At 40.9% G+C, this 14363-nt stretch overlaps 1 protein-coding gene across 1 annotated transcript; it reads right to left on the minus strand.

The window, feature by feature from the left end:
- Positions 1-7453: 7453 nt before the first annotated feature.
- Positions 7454-8467, minus strand: LOC137744924 (probable calcium-binding protein CML36). The gene has a single exon (XM_068484740.1). It carries the CDS (start codon positions 8438-8440, stop codon positions 7610-7612), a length of 831 nt encoding a protein of 276 aa, XP_068340841.1. The 5' UTR covers positions 8441-8467; the 3' UTR covers positions 7454-7609.
- Between the last annotated feature and the right edge of the window lie 5896 nt (positions 8468-14363).

Below are 14363 nucleotides of genomic sequence, written 5' to 3' on the forward strand. Positions count from 1 at the left end.
ATGGGTACAAGCTCATTCTCGGCATTCTCCACAACCGTCACTCCGGATTTCTTAGGCACACATTGGATAGGTGAAACCCAACGACTATCGGAGATAGGATAAATGACTCCACAATCAAGAAGTTTGATTATCTCTTTTTTCACAACTTCCATCATTGGAGGGTTAAGACGGCGTTGAGCCTCTCTAGTTGGTTTGGTCCCCTCCTCAAGAAATATGTGATGCATACAAGTTGTGGGGCTTATACCTTTGATATCGGCCAATGTCCATCCTAGGGCAGATTTGTACTCCTTCAACACATGCATGAGTTTTTCCTCCTCTTGTGCCGTGAGGGATGATGATATGATGGCAGGCAGTGTCTCATTTTTTCCCAAGAAAATGTACTTCAAATGGCTTGGCAAAGGTTTGAGTTCAAGGATAGGTGCCTGAATTATGGATGGAAGCAACTTGTTAGTCGAAATGGGAATGGACTCTTTGTTAGGAAACTTACCATCATGTATTGGTGATGACTCAAGGGCAGCAACTACTTCAAGAAAATCCTCACTAGGAGGCACGGCATAGGATAGTGTATTTGTGCCGTGGGGTTGCATGGATGTTGCTCCCTTGGTTTTGACTTCTACACCACTTGTAATGACTTTTTCAAGCATATCATCATTCAAATCTTCAAGGTATCCCTGCGCCAAAGAGTCAACAGTATCAATAGAGAAACATGAATGATCTTCACTAGGATACTTAATAGAATCGGAAAGATTGAAATTAACAACTTCCCCATCAAATTCCATGGACAAAGTTCCATTAAACACGTCAATCTTAGTCTGGGCCGTTTTCATGAATGGCCTTCCAAGTAGAATGGGCAGCGAGGTTGCATGATCCGATTCATCCATCTCAAGGACATAGAAATCCGCCGGAAAGATCAAATGATTAACCTGCACCAAAACATCTTCCAAAACTCCCTTTGGATAGGCATTAGATCTATCGGCCAATTGTATGATAACACCATCCTTTTTCAATGCTCCTAGGTTCATAGATGCATATATGGAATATGGCATAACATTTATAGAAGCACCTAAGTCAAGCATGGCAGATTCAAATCTAGTGTTACCTATGACACAAGGAATGGTGAAACTACCCGGATCTTTGCATTTGGGAGGTAGTTTGCGTTGCAAGATGGCGGACACATTCTCACCTACTTTTACCACTTCCTTGGTCGACATCCTCTTCCTAGTGGTGCACAACTCCTTCAAAAACTTGGCGTATCTAGGGACTTGCTTGATTGCATCCAACAAGGGTATGTTCACTTGAACTTTCCTAAATGTCTCAAGGATGTCCTTTTCAGCTTCTTCCTTCCTTGTTTGCATAAACCTACTAGGAAAAGGAGCATTCGAAGGAAAAGCATTAGTAGAAACTGAATTTGACACATTCTTACCCTTTTTGGCCGAATTAGACAGTTTTGGGGCACTAGGAACTTGCGGCAAAGACTCTCCCACCTTTGCCGTGGGTTTGCTTGATTCTTCCTCTTCAATTTGCAAGTTTTCATCACCTTTGGGACCTGATTGTGATGGTGTAGGATCTGCCCCAATCTCTTCTCCACTTCTCAAGGTTATGGCCTTTGCACTTTCGAAGCTTCCCTTTGGATTTGGAACGGTGGAACTAGGGAGCTTTCCTTGTTCACGAAACTGCCCCATAAACTCGGCAATTTGCCCCATTTGTTTCTCCAATTGATCCACCCTTTTGTCTTGGTTTTGCATAGCCTTAGCTTGATCGTCCTGCCCATTAGACAACTTAGTTAGTATCTTAAGAAGTGCATCATTGTCAAGGGACGTACCTGAGGCACTTGGGCCGGATTGGGCTTGATTTTGGGGTGGGCCGTAGATTTTGGGAAAGAACCCAGGGGGTTGTTGCCTAAAGCCTCCTTGGTTTTGAGATTGTTGGGGCTCCCTCCATTTGAAATTTGGGTGGTCTCTCCAACCGGGATTATATGTGTTGGAATAAGGATCGTTCCTTGGTTGGTTTTGGCCTTGAAACCTAATTGCATTGGCGCTTTCCCATCCACCATTTTCAATCAACTGTGGACATTTTTCAGAGGCATGTCCATGCATAGAACATACGCCACATACAATTGGTCCTTGCATCTTCATGCCCTCGGCCAACTGAGACACAATAGAAGTAAGATTAGCCAATTGTGAATTAATGTCAGAAGTAGAACTTACCTCATGAACATGTTGCCGTGGGGGTCCTCTTTGGCCTACACCTTCGTATTGTTGATCGTTCAACGCTCGATTAGAAATCAAGGTCTTGGCAGCCATAGGTGTTTTGTCCACTAATGCTCCACCTGCCGAGGCATCGAGCATTTGACGTTCTAATGGTAGGAGGCCCTCGTAGAAGTATTGCAAAAGTAGCTCCTCCTTCATCTGATGTTGTGGACAAGAAGCAACAAGTGATTTAAAACGTTCATAGTATGCAGGAAAAGACTCACCTTCATCTTGTTGAATTCCACTTATTTTTTTACGAAGAAGAATGATGCGAGAAGTTGGGAAAAACTTCTCCAAAAACGCTCTTTTCATACTCTCCCATGAAGTGACAGTGCCAGGAGCCAACTCGTATAACCAATCCTTAGCTTTATCCATTAAAGAGAACGGAAAAGCTTTCATCTTCAAAATACTTCCGTCAACATTGACGGGAGTCATGCTTGAACAAACTACTTCAAACTCTTTAAGATGCTTGTTTGGATCTTCCATGGAAAGCCCATGGTATTTAGGAATGTGGTGCAACAAGCTTGACTTCAACTCGAATTCATCGGTCTTGCCTTGGGCAGCCGCGGGGTATTGAATGCATAATGGTGCGGCATTGGCCAACCCTGAGGCCGAAAGCTCTTTAATGGTCCGATTGTCAGCTGCCATAACTTCTTCTTCCACTTCTTCAAACTCAGATTCGGCCTCTGAACTTGAACTAGGTTCACTATGTTTGGGATGCCTCCTCTTTCTTCTCAAATCACGTTCAAAATCGTCGTTAAAGTCTAAGATATGTGCATGCACAGTTTGAGAACTCCGCGTCATGCACTAGTACCTAAAAAAAAACAAGAAACAAAAATAGGTCAGAAACTAAAACAAAATCAGAAACAAAGTGAAATAAATGAAACAAAAACAATCCAAGGGATTTAGCAAAGTTGCTAATCCCCGGCAACGGCGCCAAAAATTTGATGCAAAATATATTAAGCACACAAATTAAACCCTCTTCTGACAATTGTAGCAAAGTATGTAAGTAGGGATCGTTCAAAACCGGGGATTAGGAGGGATTGCTAAACTCTTGAAAACTGACCTAAGAAGTCCAAAACAAAGTTAAAAACACTAATTTGGACTCAAAGAATGAAAAACCAAAGTTAAAACACTAAAACAAAACAAAAACTCAAAACAGCAACTAGAAGACTCAAAACTGCCTAAAAACCACTTTCTGGGCAGTTTTGAGCACCTACACTAACTTGGACGAAATTGGTTGAAAACATGACTCAAAACACTTAAAAACATGAACCAAAACAATTTCTAACTAAATTGAGACTTCAAAGTAAAGGGGGATTTGATTTGGACGAAATTAAAGTTGAGAAAACAGATTGCAAAGTAAAACTGATCTTGAAACGTTTTTGGGGTTTTTAATGGATGATGGACTAGTTAGGGGTTCTTTCTCCACACATGACAAGTATGCAAATGACTCGATTTCCAGTTATTCCTTCATAGAATTATGAATGACAATGCCCCAAATTAACCGTGACATCACTAGTTAATTCTCAAGTTTTCCTTGTGTTATTGAATTGGATGACATCATACGACAACCCAAAGCATTCTTCAAAAGTTCCTTACATGACATCATAATAAAGATACAATCAAAGATCATTACGTTCAATGAAAACTATAAGCATTAACAAAGCACTTGTGACTATGACATCATGACACTTATGCTAGGAATTGAACTTAACGCGATTGTGACTAGCAATCTTCACTACTTGTGCATATAAGTGTGTGACAATTATGTGAAACAAACTTATATTCTAGCATCATATTCATGCAAGCCAATTAAGTGTCGACCCCTAATTAACAAACACAAATACGTTATTACTCGCACAGTTAAGCCAATTGCATTCACGATTCAAGAACTCATAACTGGAATTTATCAAATCAACTTGCACACATAGTTATGGCTTCGAAATCACCCCTAACCAATAGGGGTTTAGCCACTCATGTTCATAGCAAAATGAAAGGAAAATAAATTAAACATTGAAATCATAAAACGAATTACACCTAGAATGCACCAACGACGAAGCTTGAGCATCCAAGAGTCCTTCCTTCTTTCTCCTTGCTACGGCACAAAGGTGGATGGGATGGTTGGGATGTGTTTTAGGATCAGGGATTATGGAATTGGATGGAGGATAGGCACGGCAAGGTGTAGTGTTTGGTTGGAATTGTGTTTCTAGGATTTTAGGATGTGGAGAGTGGTGTGGCTAGATGAATGGACGAAAATTGGGTGAATGAGTGATTCCCCTAGTGCCTTGCTGCAAACCCTTATTTATAGGGCTAGGAAAGGTTTTGAAACACTTAAAGGATATATGTGTGTAGCTTGGACAAGGTAGGACGGCTAGTGACAAGCTAAGAAGGCTAGGAGACAAGGTAGGACGGCTAGGAGACAAGCTAGGACGGCTAGTGACAAGCTAGGACGGCTAGTGACAAGCTAGGACGACTAGGAGACAAGCTAGGACGGCTAGTGACAAGCTAGGACGGCTAGGAGACAAGCTAGGACGGCTAGGAGACAAGCTAGGACGGCTAGTGACAAGCTAGGACGGCTAAGAGACAAGCTAGGACGGCTAGGAGACAAGCTAGGACGGCTAGTGACAAGCTAGGACGGCTAGTGACAAGCTAGGACGGCTAGGAGACAAGCTAGGACGGCTAGGAGACAAGCTAGGACGGCTAGTGACAAGCTAGGACGGCTTGTTCTTCCAATACAGAAATTAGGCACCATGTGTGAATAGATAAAGCCTTCTAGAAATAAGGTTTTTAGGCCCCCTTGCAGCTCCCTAACTGAATTCAAGCCTTCAAATTCGTCCATCCTCATGCCTCCATGCTTGCACTATCCAATCTTGGCCCAAAAATGCTCTAGAATGCTCCAAATTGCTTCTTTTTGCATACTTTGACACTAAAACCTGAAATTGCACGAAAATGACTTTAAACACTAAACTAACTAAGGAAAAACAACATAAATGCATGAGAACAAGCCAATTAAGTCACATAAAAATGCTCCTATCATTCACCCCAAACTTTGAAACAAAACTGCTTTTCAAAGTTTACCAAACACCAAAAATTCTCATAGCTTTTTTTCATAGTAACTTTTTTTTTAATCACCTCAATCCCAAACTGCACCGCAAAGGTATGGAGAACTCAGGCCACATCGAACCGAAAGGGCTAAAGATAGCCCATCCAGAATTATGGCTCTACAAAAAAATTATTTTTAGTTAAACAGTGTAGGCCATACTCATATACCATCTTCAACCTAATGGGCTAAACATAGCCCCTCAATATAGTTTTAAGTTTATACTTTAAATTTATTAGTTCATTTAATTAAACTACTTTTGAATGTTTACAAATCTAGCTGTTAAATTTGAATCAATTATTGCAAATGAGGAGTTGGGCCAAAAAAGGGGCTACGAGGAAGCTAAATTTTGCTAGCATGATGCCCTGTTGCAATGATCCCTCAATAATTGGAGCAATGGTAACTCACCTAAAAATTCATGACTGTGAGTCCCTTAACTTATCAAAACGTGCAACTATGGTCATTTTTATCAACTCTGTCATAATTCCGTAAAAATGACTCATGTTAGAAGGGCTATTACTACAATTGGGTTAAAGTTGAGGGATCATTACTCCAATTAGATTAAAGTTGAGGGACAATTTCTTCAATTGGATTAAAGTTGAGGGACAGTCGCTACAATTTTTTTTCATTTGGTTTTTCTTATTTTTCCCCTTGACTGAAGTTCTAACGAAGTTGACAAAAAGGATTATAGATGCACATTTTGATGATGTAAGAGACCAATGGTTATGAATTTTTAATTGATGGACCATTGCTCTAATTGAGTTAAAGTTAATAGACTATTTTTATAACCTAACTATTGATTGAAGATTAATTTTGGGCAAATCAAATTATTTTTTGGCTTTTAGACGTTTAACCTCTCCATTGGTGATGACCTTAATGGTGAAAGAGGAACCAAGGTTGGTCATTTAGGTGGTGCTAGCAAGGGCGGACCCACATAGGGACCTGGGAGGTCTCAGGACCCGTCGACGATCCTAAATCGTTGCTATAAATTTTCCGAGGACCCCTCGTACTCGAGCATGAGGTCTATGCAGGTTATAGGTTGCAGATTGCAATGGTTGTCTTCTTCTCGGAGAAGATGACCACGCACGGAGAAGAAAGAAAATAGGGACCCTTCCTGCCTCTCTCCTCCTTACTTCTGCCATGGTCTCATCCGTCGGTGCCACCCATTTCTCCTCCAACCTTTCTCTATCGTCTGGCGGGGGCAGTATATAAGCCCAAATTTCCCCAAATTATTTCAACCATCTTAGTAATTTTTCTTATAGGTGAAATTTTCTTCATAAGGTTAGTAAGATGGATATGATCTGTCATGGGTTGGTGAAATTTGGGGGTTGAGCTACCATGGCTTCGGGAGAATGGGGAGGGAGGCGGTTGATGGAGGTATGGCAGTTTTGTTCTTAATGAGAGAGAATGCGGATGTTTGGAAACTAGTAAAAGAGAAAAATGGTGTGTTTGGTTAGAAAGATAGTGGAAGTTTTGAGAGAGTTTTATTTGACCGGTGTTTTAAATTTAGTAGTTTATATTAGATATTCAATAACTTAGGTTAACTTAGGAAACCTTGAATTATGATTTTATAATTTGTAATATTGTTTTACATATGATTTTTAAATGAAATGTATTATATTTAAATTTTCAATGTTATTTTTGTTTATAAATTTTTTGACCCTTGTAATTGGAATCCCGAGTTTAAAAGCCTAAATCCTCCATTGATAGCTAGGTGTTTGGAAACCTCCCTGACATCTTAAGCCAATTGTTGAGGATATTAGATAGCTGGACTCTAAATTTCAATACATTAGTTGGAAGCAAATCTTTATAGTAACAAATTTTGTGACGGATGAGTTAGCGCAGAGAGAGAGAGAGAGAGAGAGGATATTAGATAGCTGGACTCTAAATTTCAATACATTAGTTGGAAGCAAATCTTTATAGTAACAAATTTTGTGACGGATGAGTTAGCGCAGAGAGAGAGAGAGAGAGAGAGAGAGAGAGAGAGAGAGAGAGAGAGAGAGAGATTCCAACAAATCTTTATAGTAACAAATTTTGTGACGGATGAGTTAGTACACTGAGAGAGAGAGAGAGAGAGAGAGCGAAATAAATTAAAAGAAGATAAGAGAACAAATGTGGTTTGAGATTGATTAATCCAAGCCGTCAGATCCTCTGATCATTTCAATATTTTCAAGATACCGTTAAAAACCATACATTCATTATCCCGATCGAAATTAACAAAAAGAAAATCAAAAGGCCTAAAACATCAGGATCGTCTTCATCTCTGAAACTCCATCATATGAGCAAACTCCTCAAAGCACACGAATCCATCCCCGTTCTTATCAACCCCTGCTATCATGCGCCCGCACTCCTCTAACGTGCACCCTTCGTCGCCGATTGCCCTGAAAAAGCTCAAAAGCTCCTCCGCCGATATTTTTCCATCGTTATCCGTGTCAAACACTTCAAACGCATCCCGCAGTTCCGAGTCGGCAGCTGGACCGGAAACCGGCCCGACCTGGTTTAACACAGCCTCGAGGCTGATTGAACCGTTACCGTCTCGGTCCACCTCGCTTAGCATCAACGTCACCTCCTCTCGACTCTGCGGGTCGTTACCGAGCCGGCACAGAAGAGCCTCGAGTTCTTTCCTCGACACCACTCCATCGTTGTCTCGGTCTATAAGTTTAAACGGTTGCGCCATGTCGAGCTGCAGATCAGCCGATAACTCGGACCACTCACCCGATCTTTCGGGCAAAACGCTGGTGGGCGTGGTTACACCGCCGGCGCCGGCCCCGAGCTTGTGGATTGTGTATGAGGAAGAGGATGACGAGGCAGACGCCGTTTCGGACCCGAACGACGGCGGTTCGGAGCGAGATACGGCGGACCGGTCCTTCTTAGACCGGAAGAGGCGTTTCGGACTGAGATTTTTGGAGCTAATTTTGATGAACGTCATGATTGAAGATGAAAACCCAGCTGGGGGAAGAAGTTGTAGATAGAGATAGGATAATAATGGTGATGATGAAGATGGAGAAGGAGGAGAGACAAAGGGAAAGATAGGAGGCAGAGAGGAAGGGAGTGGGGGGTTAAATGGTGGGAATGAAGGCACTGCCATAGCAATTTCCAGGAAGCTTCGTGGGGGAACCTTTTCAAGCAGCTGATTTATACTTTGAATTATTGGGATTTCCTAACCCATTGGGAGATTTTTAGTGGCTTAGCACTGCTGTAAGCCTGTGATTGGTTTACTCAAATACTTTAAAGTTGATCACACGATGTATAATGAACAGATAGAATATAAGATTATTACGATGTGTGAGAGGATCCGAAGAGGATATTTATCCTTGTTTAACTTTTTCTGCCACAGTAATATTTTCATGAATTAAATTGGTTTATTTATGATACTTTGTATTACAGTTTATTGATATTCGTTTTTACTTATAAATGATGGTCGTATGTTCGATTTTCGTTAAATACGAATTTGAACTATGTTATTTTTAGTTTATTATGCGACTAAACCCGACTCCTCCTAAAATATAATATCAATTGTTAAAAAAATGATTTATTCCTCTCTTTTTTATTTATTCTTAATCTTATATTGTTCCCTCCAGAATAATCTTTATTTAGCTTTATTTTGACATCTTTTGAAATTTGAAACAATCACCGTCTTCAATTAATTACTTTATGTTGTGAAATACTAGATCAAAAAGTATGAAATTGTGTCATCGCTATTGTTGGTCTTCGTACAATAATACATTCACATGTGTAAGTTTTTTTTTCCATGATAATTGAATCAAAACATCATGTGACGGTAAATTCATTTCATATAAGTCATTATTATAAAATAGACATAATAAGAGCAAGCTCCACAAGTGTAACTTCTCAACTACAAGTTTGTTTATTTATGCGGCACGGCACTAGTAATTTCCTCTTACAGAACATCATATGTCATTTCAAAATTCCATAGACATTTGTTTATGATAATTACTTGAAGTTCACCTGATACACCCCGACCCGGAATATCCATTAGGACCCCAAATCGAGGCGTGTTGGCCGGCACTAGGAAGGTGACGAAGCTGTAAGGTATGATAATGTATAAAATATGAATAAATTAAAATCTAAAAGTGTCTAAGTACAAGAGTGCTCGGTGAGCAGGTCTGGACCCATTTCACGCGTGATACAGAGCATAGGTATAGTACCGTAAGGTAAGATAATAATTATACCATTAAAAGAAGCCACATGTACTGGGAAGTGTCACAAATCCTCGTCAATACGGAAACTCTGCTGCTAGTACCTGGAGGGATACATAAATAGAAAATGTGAGTGAGTGATCGAAACAAGGATTTTCAAAATCCTTTCCATTATCAAAGGTAGTAACCCCTCGCCGTATGACCTGTATAATTTCCAACAAATCATACTACATAAAAGTATGAAATCAAAAGTATACTAATAGTAAACCCGGAAATATACCATTATCCAGCATCTCAGTAGCAATACAAATAATCACGTACTTAATAACCCATACTAGCATGTAAGTCAGAATCACCTATGATGACCTGTACAACTGTATACATATCACATCAATCAATACTAGCACATAAGTCGAAGTCACCTATAGTGACCTGTACGACTTATCCATATATCATCAATCAATGCTAGTCAATAGCTAATTAATATGCTAGCCAATAGCTAATTAATATGCTAGCCAATAGCTTAATAACACGCTAGCCAATAACTCATCAACACGCTAGCCAATAGCCCATCAATATGCTAGCCAATAGCTCAATAACATGCTAGCCAATAGCTCATCAACATGCTAGCCAATAGCTCATCAACATGCTAGCTAATAGCTCATCAATATGCTAGCTAATAGCTCATCTACCAAATCCTGCAAATGAGTCTGAACCACCAAGTCACCTATGAGTCAGAACCATCTAAAGTGGTCTGTACAACAGGCTGGCACCTATCTTGGATCCAAGATGAGCTTGTGGTGAAGGAGGTGAACGATCATGTGAAGGCTAGGCCCTGGCCACGGGCAGGAGCACTAACACCGGGATGCAGGTTTATAAGCTCTAACATATCTCAACACAATCATACTCACTACTATCACTATCATCAACATGTACTCACCTGAATCTTACCTGGACGTCCGCAACATCATTTGGTACTTCAAAGCATTCATAATAATTAGGTTCAGGTACTATACATATGAATATGCCATGATGTAAATATGAAATTCAACCATATATAATATTTCCAGATATATAAACATATATACAAATGGCATGAAATGCATAATTGTAACACCCTACACCCAAACTATTTACTTTCGAGAGTAATCATCAGTGATAAGTCCAAATAGATACTAATTAAATTAACTATCACTACTTACCTTTCCTTACTTCAGTTTCTTAATTCTTTACATCTTAATTTATGACCAACATTTAACTACCAAAACCTAAGGTTAAATCTCACATTTTTCACCAATCTCCCTCACACTACTCAATTCCTCAAACAAGGCTATTGTCTTAATTATTTAGTCTTGTTTATTGTATGGCTACATCTAACGTCTCGTTAGACTGCCTACGTACCCTAAACAGGGATCAAGCCATTCGTAGTTCACAATAATTAATTGTAGATGACATGTATATGGATATACTATGACATCTTCTAAACTCAACCATCTATTAGCACTTTAAAAACATATACATATATATATATATATATATGACATGGCATGAAATGCTTAAATCAATTTAGAAGCATTTGTGGAACCATCAATTATATACATATGATAAAAAGGAAAAGATTCACTCACCTGGAGTCCAGGCTATGATTCACTAGCACGCATATCGAGGCGTCCCGAACGATTGGTGTCTGTGGCCAAGTCTAATTTGGCCTAGAAAGGCTCTAATTTTGCTAAAACCCAGCGAAACCCTATAATGTGGGTGTCTTCAATTTGACTCCATTGCAACTCCAACGTCCTCAAACTTGTTTGGCTTTGTTCCAAGTCTCAAAAGGATGCTATGGGTGGTGGTGATCGAAGGAATTACCTTCGGATTTGATGGGTTGTCACTACGAAGTCGTCGCACGCACCGGTGCATTTTTTCCCAAATTCAACTTTAATCTCCTCCAATTTGTTGTGGGAATGGTAGGAAGGGTCTAGATGATGATTAGGAGTGGTAGATCGACCCAATTCATCAAAAAAAGGATGAAATTCGCCAGAGAAACCCACCAGCTACAACCGGGTCGCGGGTAGCACGGGTCGGGTTTATGTTTTGCTGCCATTCTCCTTCCCTCCTTTCTCTTCCTTCTCTTCCTTCTGGTTTGCCATCTTCTTCATCTCTCCTCCTCATTGGCTGCTCATTTCCCTCATTCCTCTTCCACGACTGGGCAGTTTTTGCCTTCTTTCTTTTTATTTTTCCTCTTCTAAATTTTCTATCACTCAAAATAAAATAGTAACCATATAATTATGAGAAATGTATGAAATAATAAATAGTGTCCTTACCCACGGACTTTTCGGATTTGTAGTTCCGTAAAACTTTAACCATAACTCCAAATTCACTTCTACTTGCACTTACACGTCTATAGCAATAAGCACTACAAAAATACGCCAAGAAAATGATTCTTACGTGACACGACATGGCAGTCAACAAGAGTCAACATTTTGCCTCAAAGGGCATTTTCGTAACTTCACTTATTAAAATTATAAAATTCATAATTTCTAGGGACGGGTTGACACACCCCGACCGAGATCGGAGCGTGCTGGCCGTCACACAAAGGTGACGTAGCCATGTGCACGTGCGGAAGCTAATAAGTAGTAATATAAAAGTACGAATAAATTAAAAACTAGCATACAAGTACTAAAATGAGTGCTAGTTAGTGCGGTACAAATTCAGAGCAGGTCTAAAGCAGTCCAAATGAAACGACAACAATAGTACGCCCGAAGGCGACCCTACGATGTGGAGTGTCTGTCAGAACGCCGAAAAGCTCACAAGGGAAACCACCGCAACGGCTAAGCAACTAGAACCTGGAGGGGCGCAAAACAAAAGCGTGAGTGGGCAAAAACAATCTTTTCTAAAACCATTTACAAAATACTTTCTAACCCCTCGCCGTAAAACCTGTATACTTCCCAGAAAATAAACATATATACGTATGTGTAAACATGCAAAACATGCTCAAGGGTATACCAATCATGCTCAAGATATGCCATGCCACAATCTCAAGTGATATGCAAGTGCCCAGGTATAACCATATCAATATCATGTAATCTGGCAGCCGGAGTCACCTAACGTGACCTGTACGGCTGCATCTAGAGCTCAAATCTCAATCTCGATATCTAAACCTGCCCACGAGTCGGAACCACCTAAAGTGGTCTGTACGACAAGCCTGGGTGTAACATATATATACGCTCTAGTGCTACGATCACGTGAAGGCTGTGCGAATAATCGCGGGTCACCTACGAGTCGGAACCACCTATTGTGGTCTGTACGACAGGCCTATGCACCTAGCTTGGATCCAAGCTGAGCGTATGGTGCGGGAGGTGAACAACACGTGAAGGACTGTGCCCTACTCTGGGCGGGAGCACTAACACCGGGGGTGCAGGTTATGAGCTCTCTAAGCATCTCCAACCACTAATTAATGCAATCGTTAATTAACGCTTACCTGGCACTTACCTATGCCTCCACAGCACCCACATATAAATATGTATATGCATGCCAGTATTAATAAATGTGATGATGCATAAACGATAATAATAATATGCATGGCATAAGGCAAATAACCCTTTTTAAATCAATTTCTGGGAATATAAATGTATATAGGTATATACGGAAAACAAAAGCCCACTCACTGGTATGTAGAAGGGTCGTAGCCCCCCTGCCTCGCGTGTGCACGCTCGTCCTCTGGGTACGTGTCACCTAAATGCGAAACAACTATAAAAACGTTAACTTTAAAGCACATAACCCGTTTCTCGTAATAACTTCTCATACATTGCTCAAAAATGGACAAATGAATATACCCACGTGCTCTACACAACCTCAGGGTCACAACCATATTTTTAGAAAAATTTTTGGACCCCGCACGCGCCCCCACGCGCCAGCACAGGCACGGACCCACGCGCCCCCCACGCGCGGCCACGTGCCAGGCACACTGACGGTGTCAACAGACGCCGTCAGGAATATTCCGTTAAACTGACGGAATATTCCGTCAAATCTAACCGGATACCGTCACTGCCGTTAGGAATATTCCGTCAAACTTGACGGAATATTCCCCTTTCTTCTCCGGCCTACCCTCGCCGGACTTCGGTCGCCGGAAACTGGGAAAAACTTTAAACTAACTATTCTCCTTCGTTTCTCAACCGTTTTCTATGATTCTTGGACCAAAAGAAAGCCCTAAACTAGTAGAATCACGTTGGACCACTTTTAAAGGCTAAAAGTTACGAAATCTTACCTGTGCAAACAACCAAAACCGGCCAACTTCGAGTAGGACGATCCCGACGTCCAATTTTGTCCAACGAAGCACTCCGAGGCTCCTTGGGACACCACCAAGCTACCTACGAGCTTAGAAATCCCAAAAACTCAACGTATAAATTTTGCATGAACAGTACATAAATCGGGGCTTGTGAATTCGACGTGAAAACGTTGAGGTTCCTACCTGAAAATGCTATGGTCGTGCTCCCCTTGACCTCACGAGTTGAATGGTGTCCTTGGTTTCCTCGATCCGTGATGGTTTGGGTGGTTTTGGTGTTTGTCCGTACGTATGGTGATAATGGGAAGGAAGAGAGAGGCACGGGGGAGAGAGACAGAGGGAGGGTGAAGAGGGACAGTGTATGTGCAGGTGTGTGTGTGAGGCCCAAAGCTTGCCAACACCACACAAGGTAACCAAAAACAATAATACGAAAACCAACTAGGGGTAAAAAGGTCATTTCCTAAGCACGTTTCCGACATTTTCGGGACGGGATGTCACAACCTTCCCACCTTAAAAGAATTTCGTCCCGAAATTCAAAACAACAACGCAGCAACCCCCTAGTAGTCAAAGAA

This window comes from Pyrus communis, chromosome 9, assembly GCF_963583255.1.
Source record: "Pyrus communis chromosome 9, drPyrComm1.1, whole genome shotgun sequence".
NCBI classification, from domain to species: Eukaryota; Viridiplantae; Streptophyta; class Magnoliopsida; order Rosales; family Rosaceae; genus Pyrus; species Pyrus communis.

What these genes read in the sequence shown, in the direction of transcription:
- LOC137744924 (XM_068484740.1), bottom strand. Translation starts at nt 8,440, where the DNA reads ATGGCAGTGCCTTCATTCCCACCATTTAACCCCCCACTCCCTTCCTCT.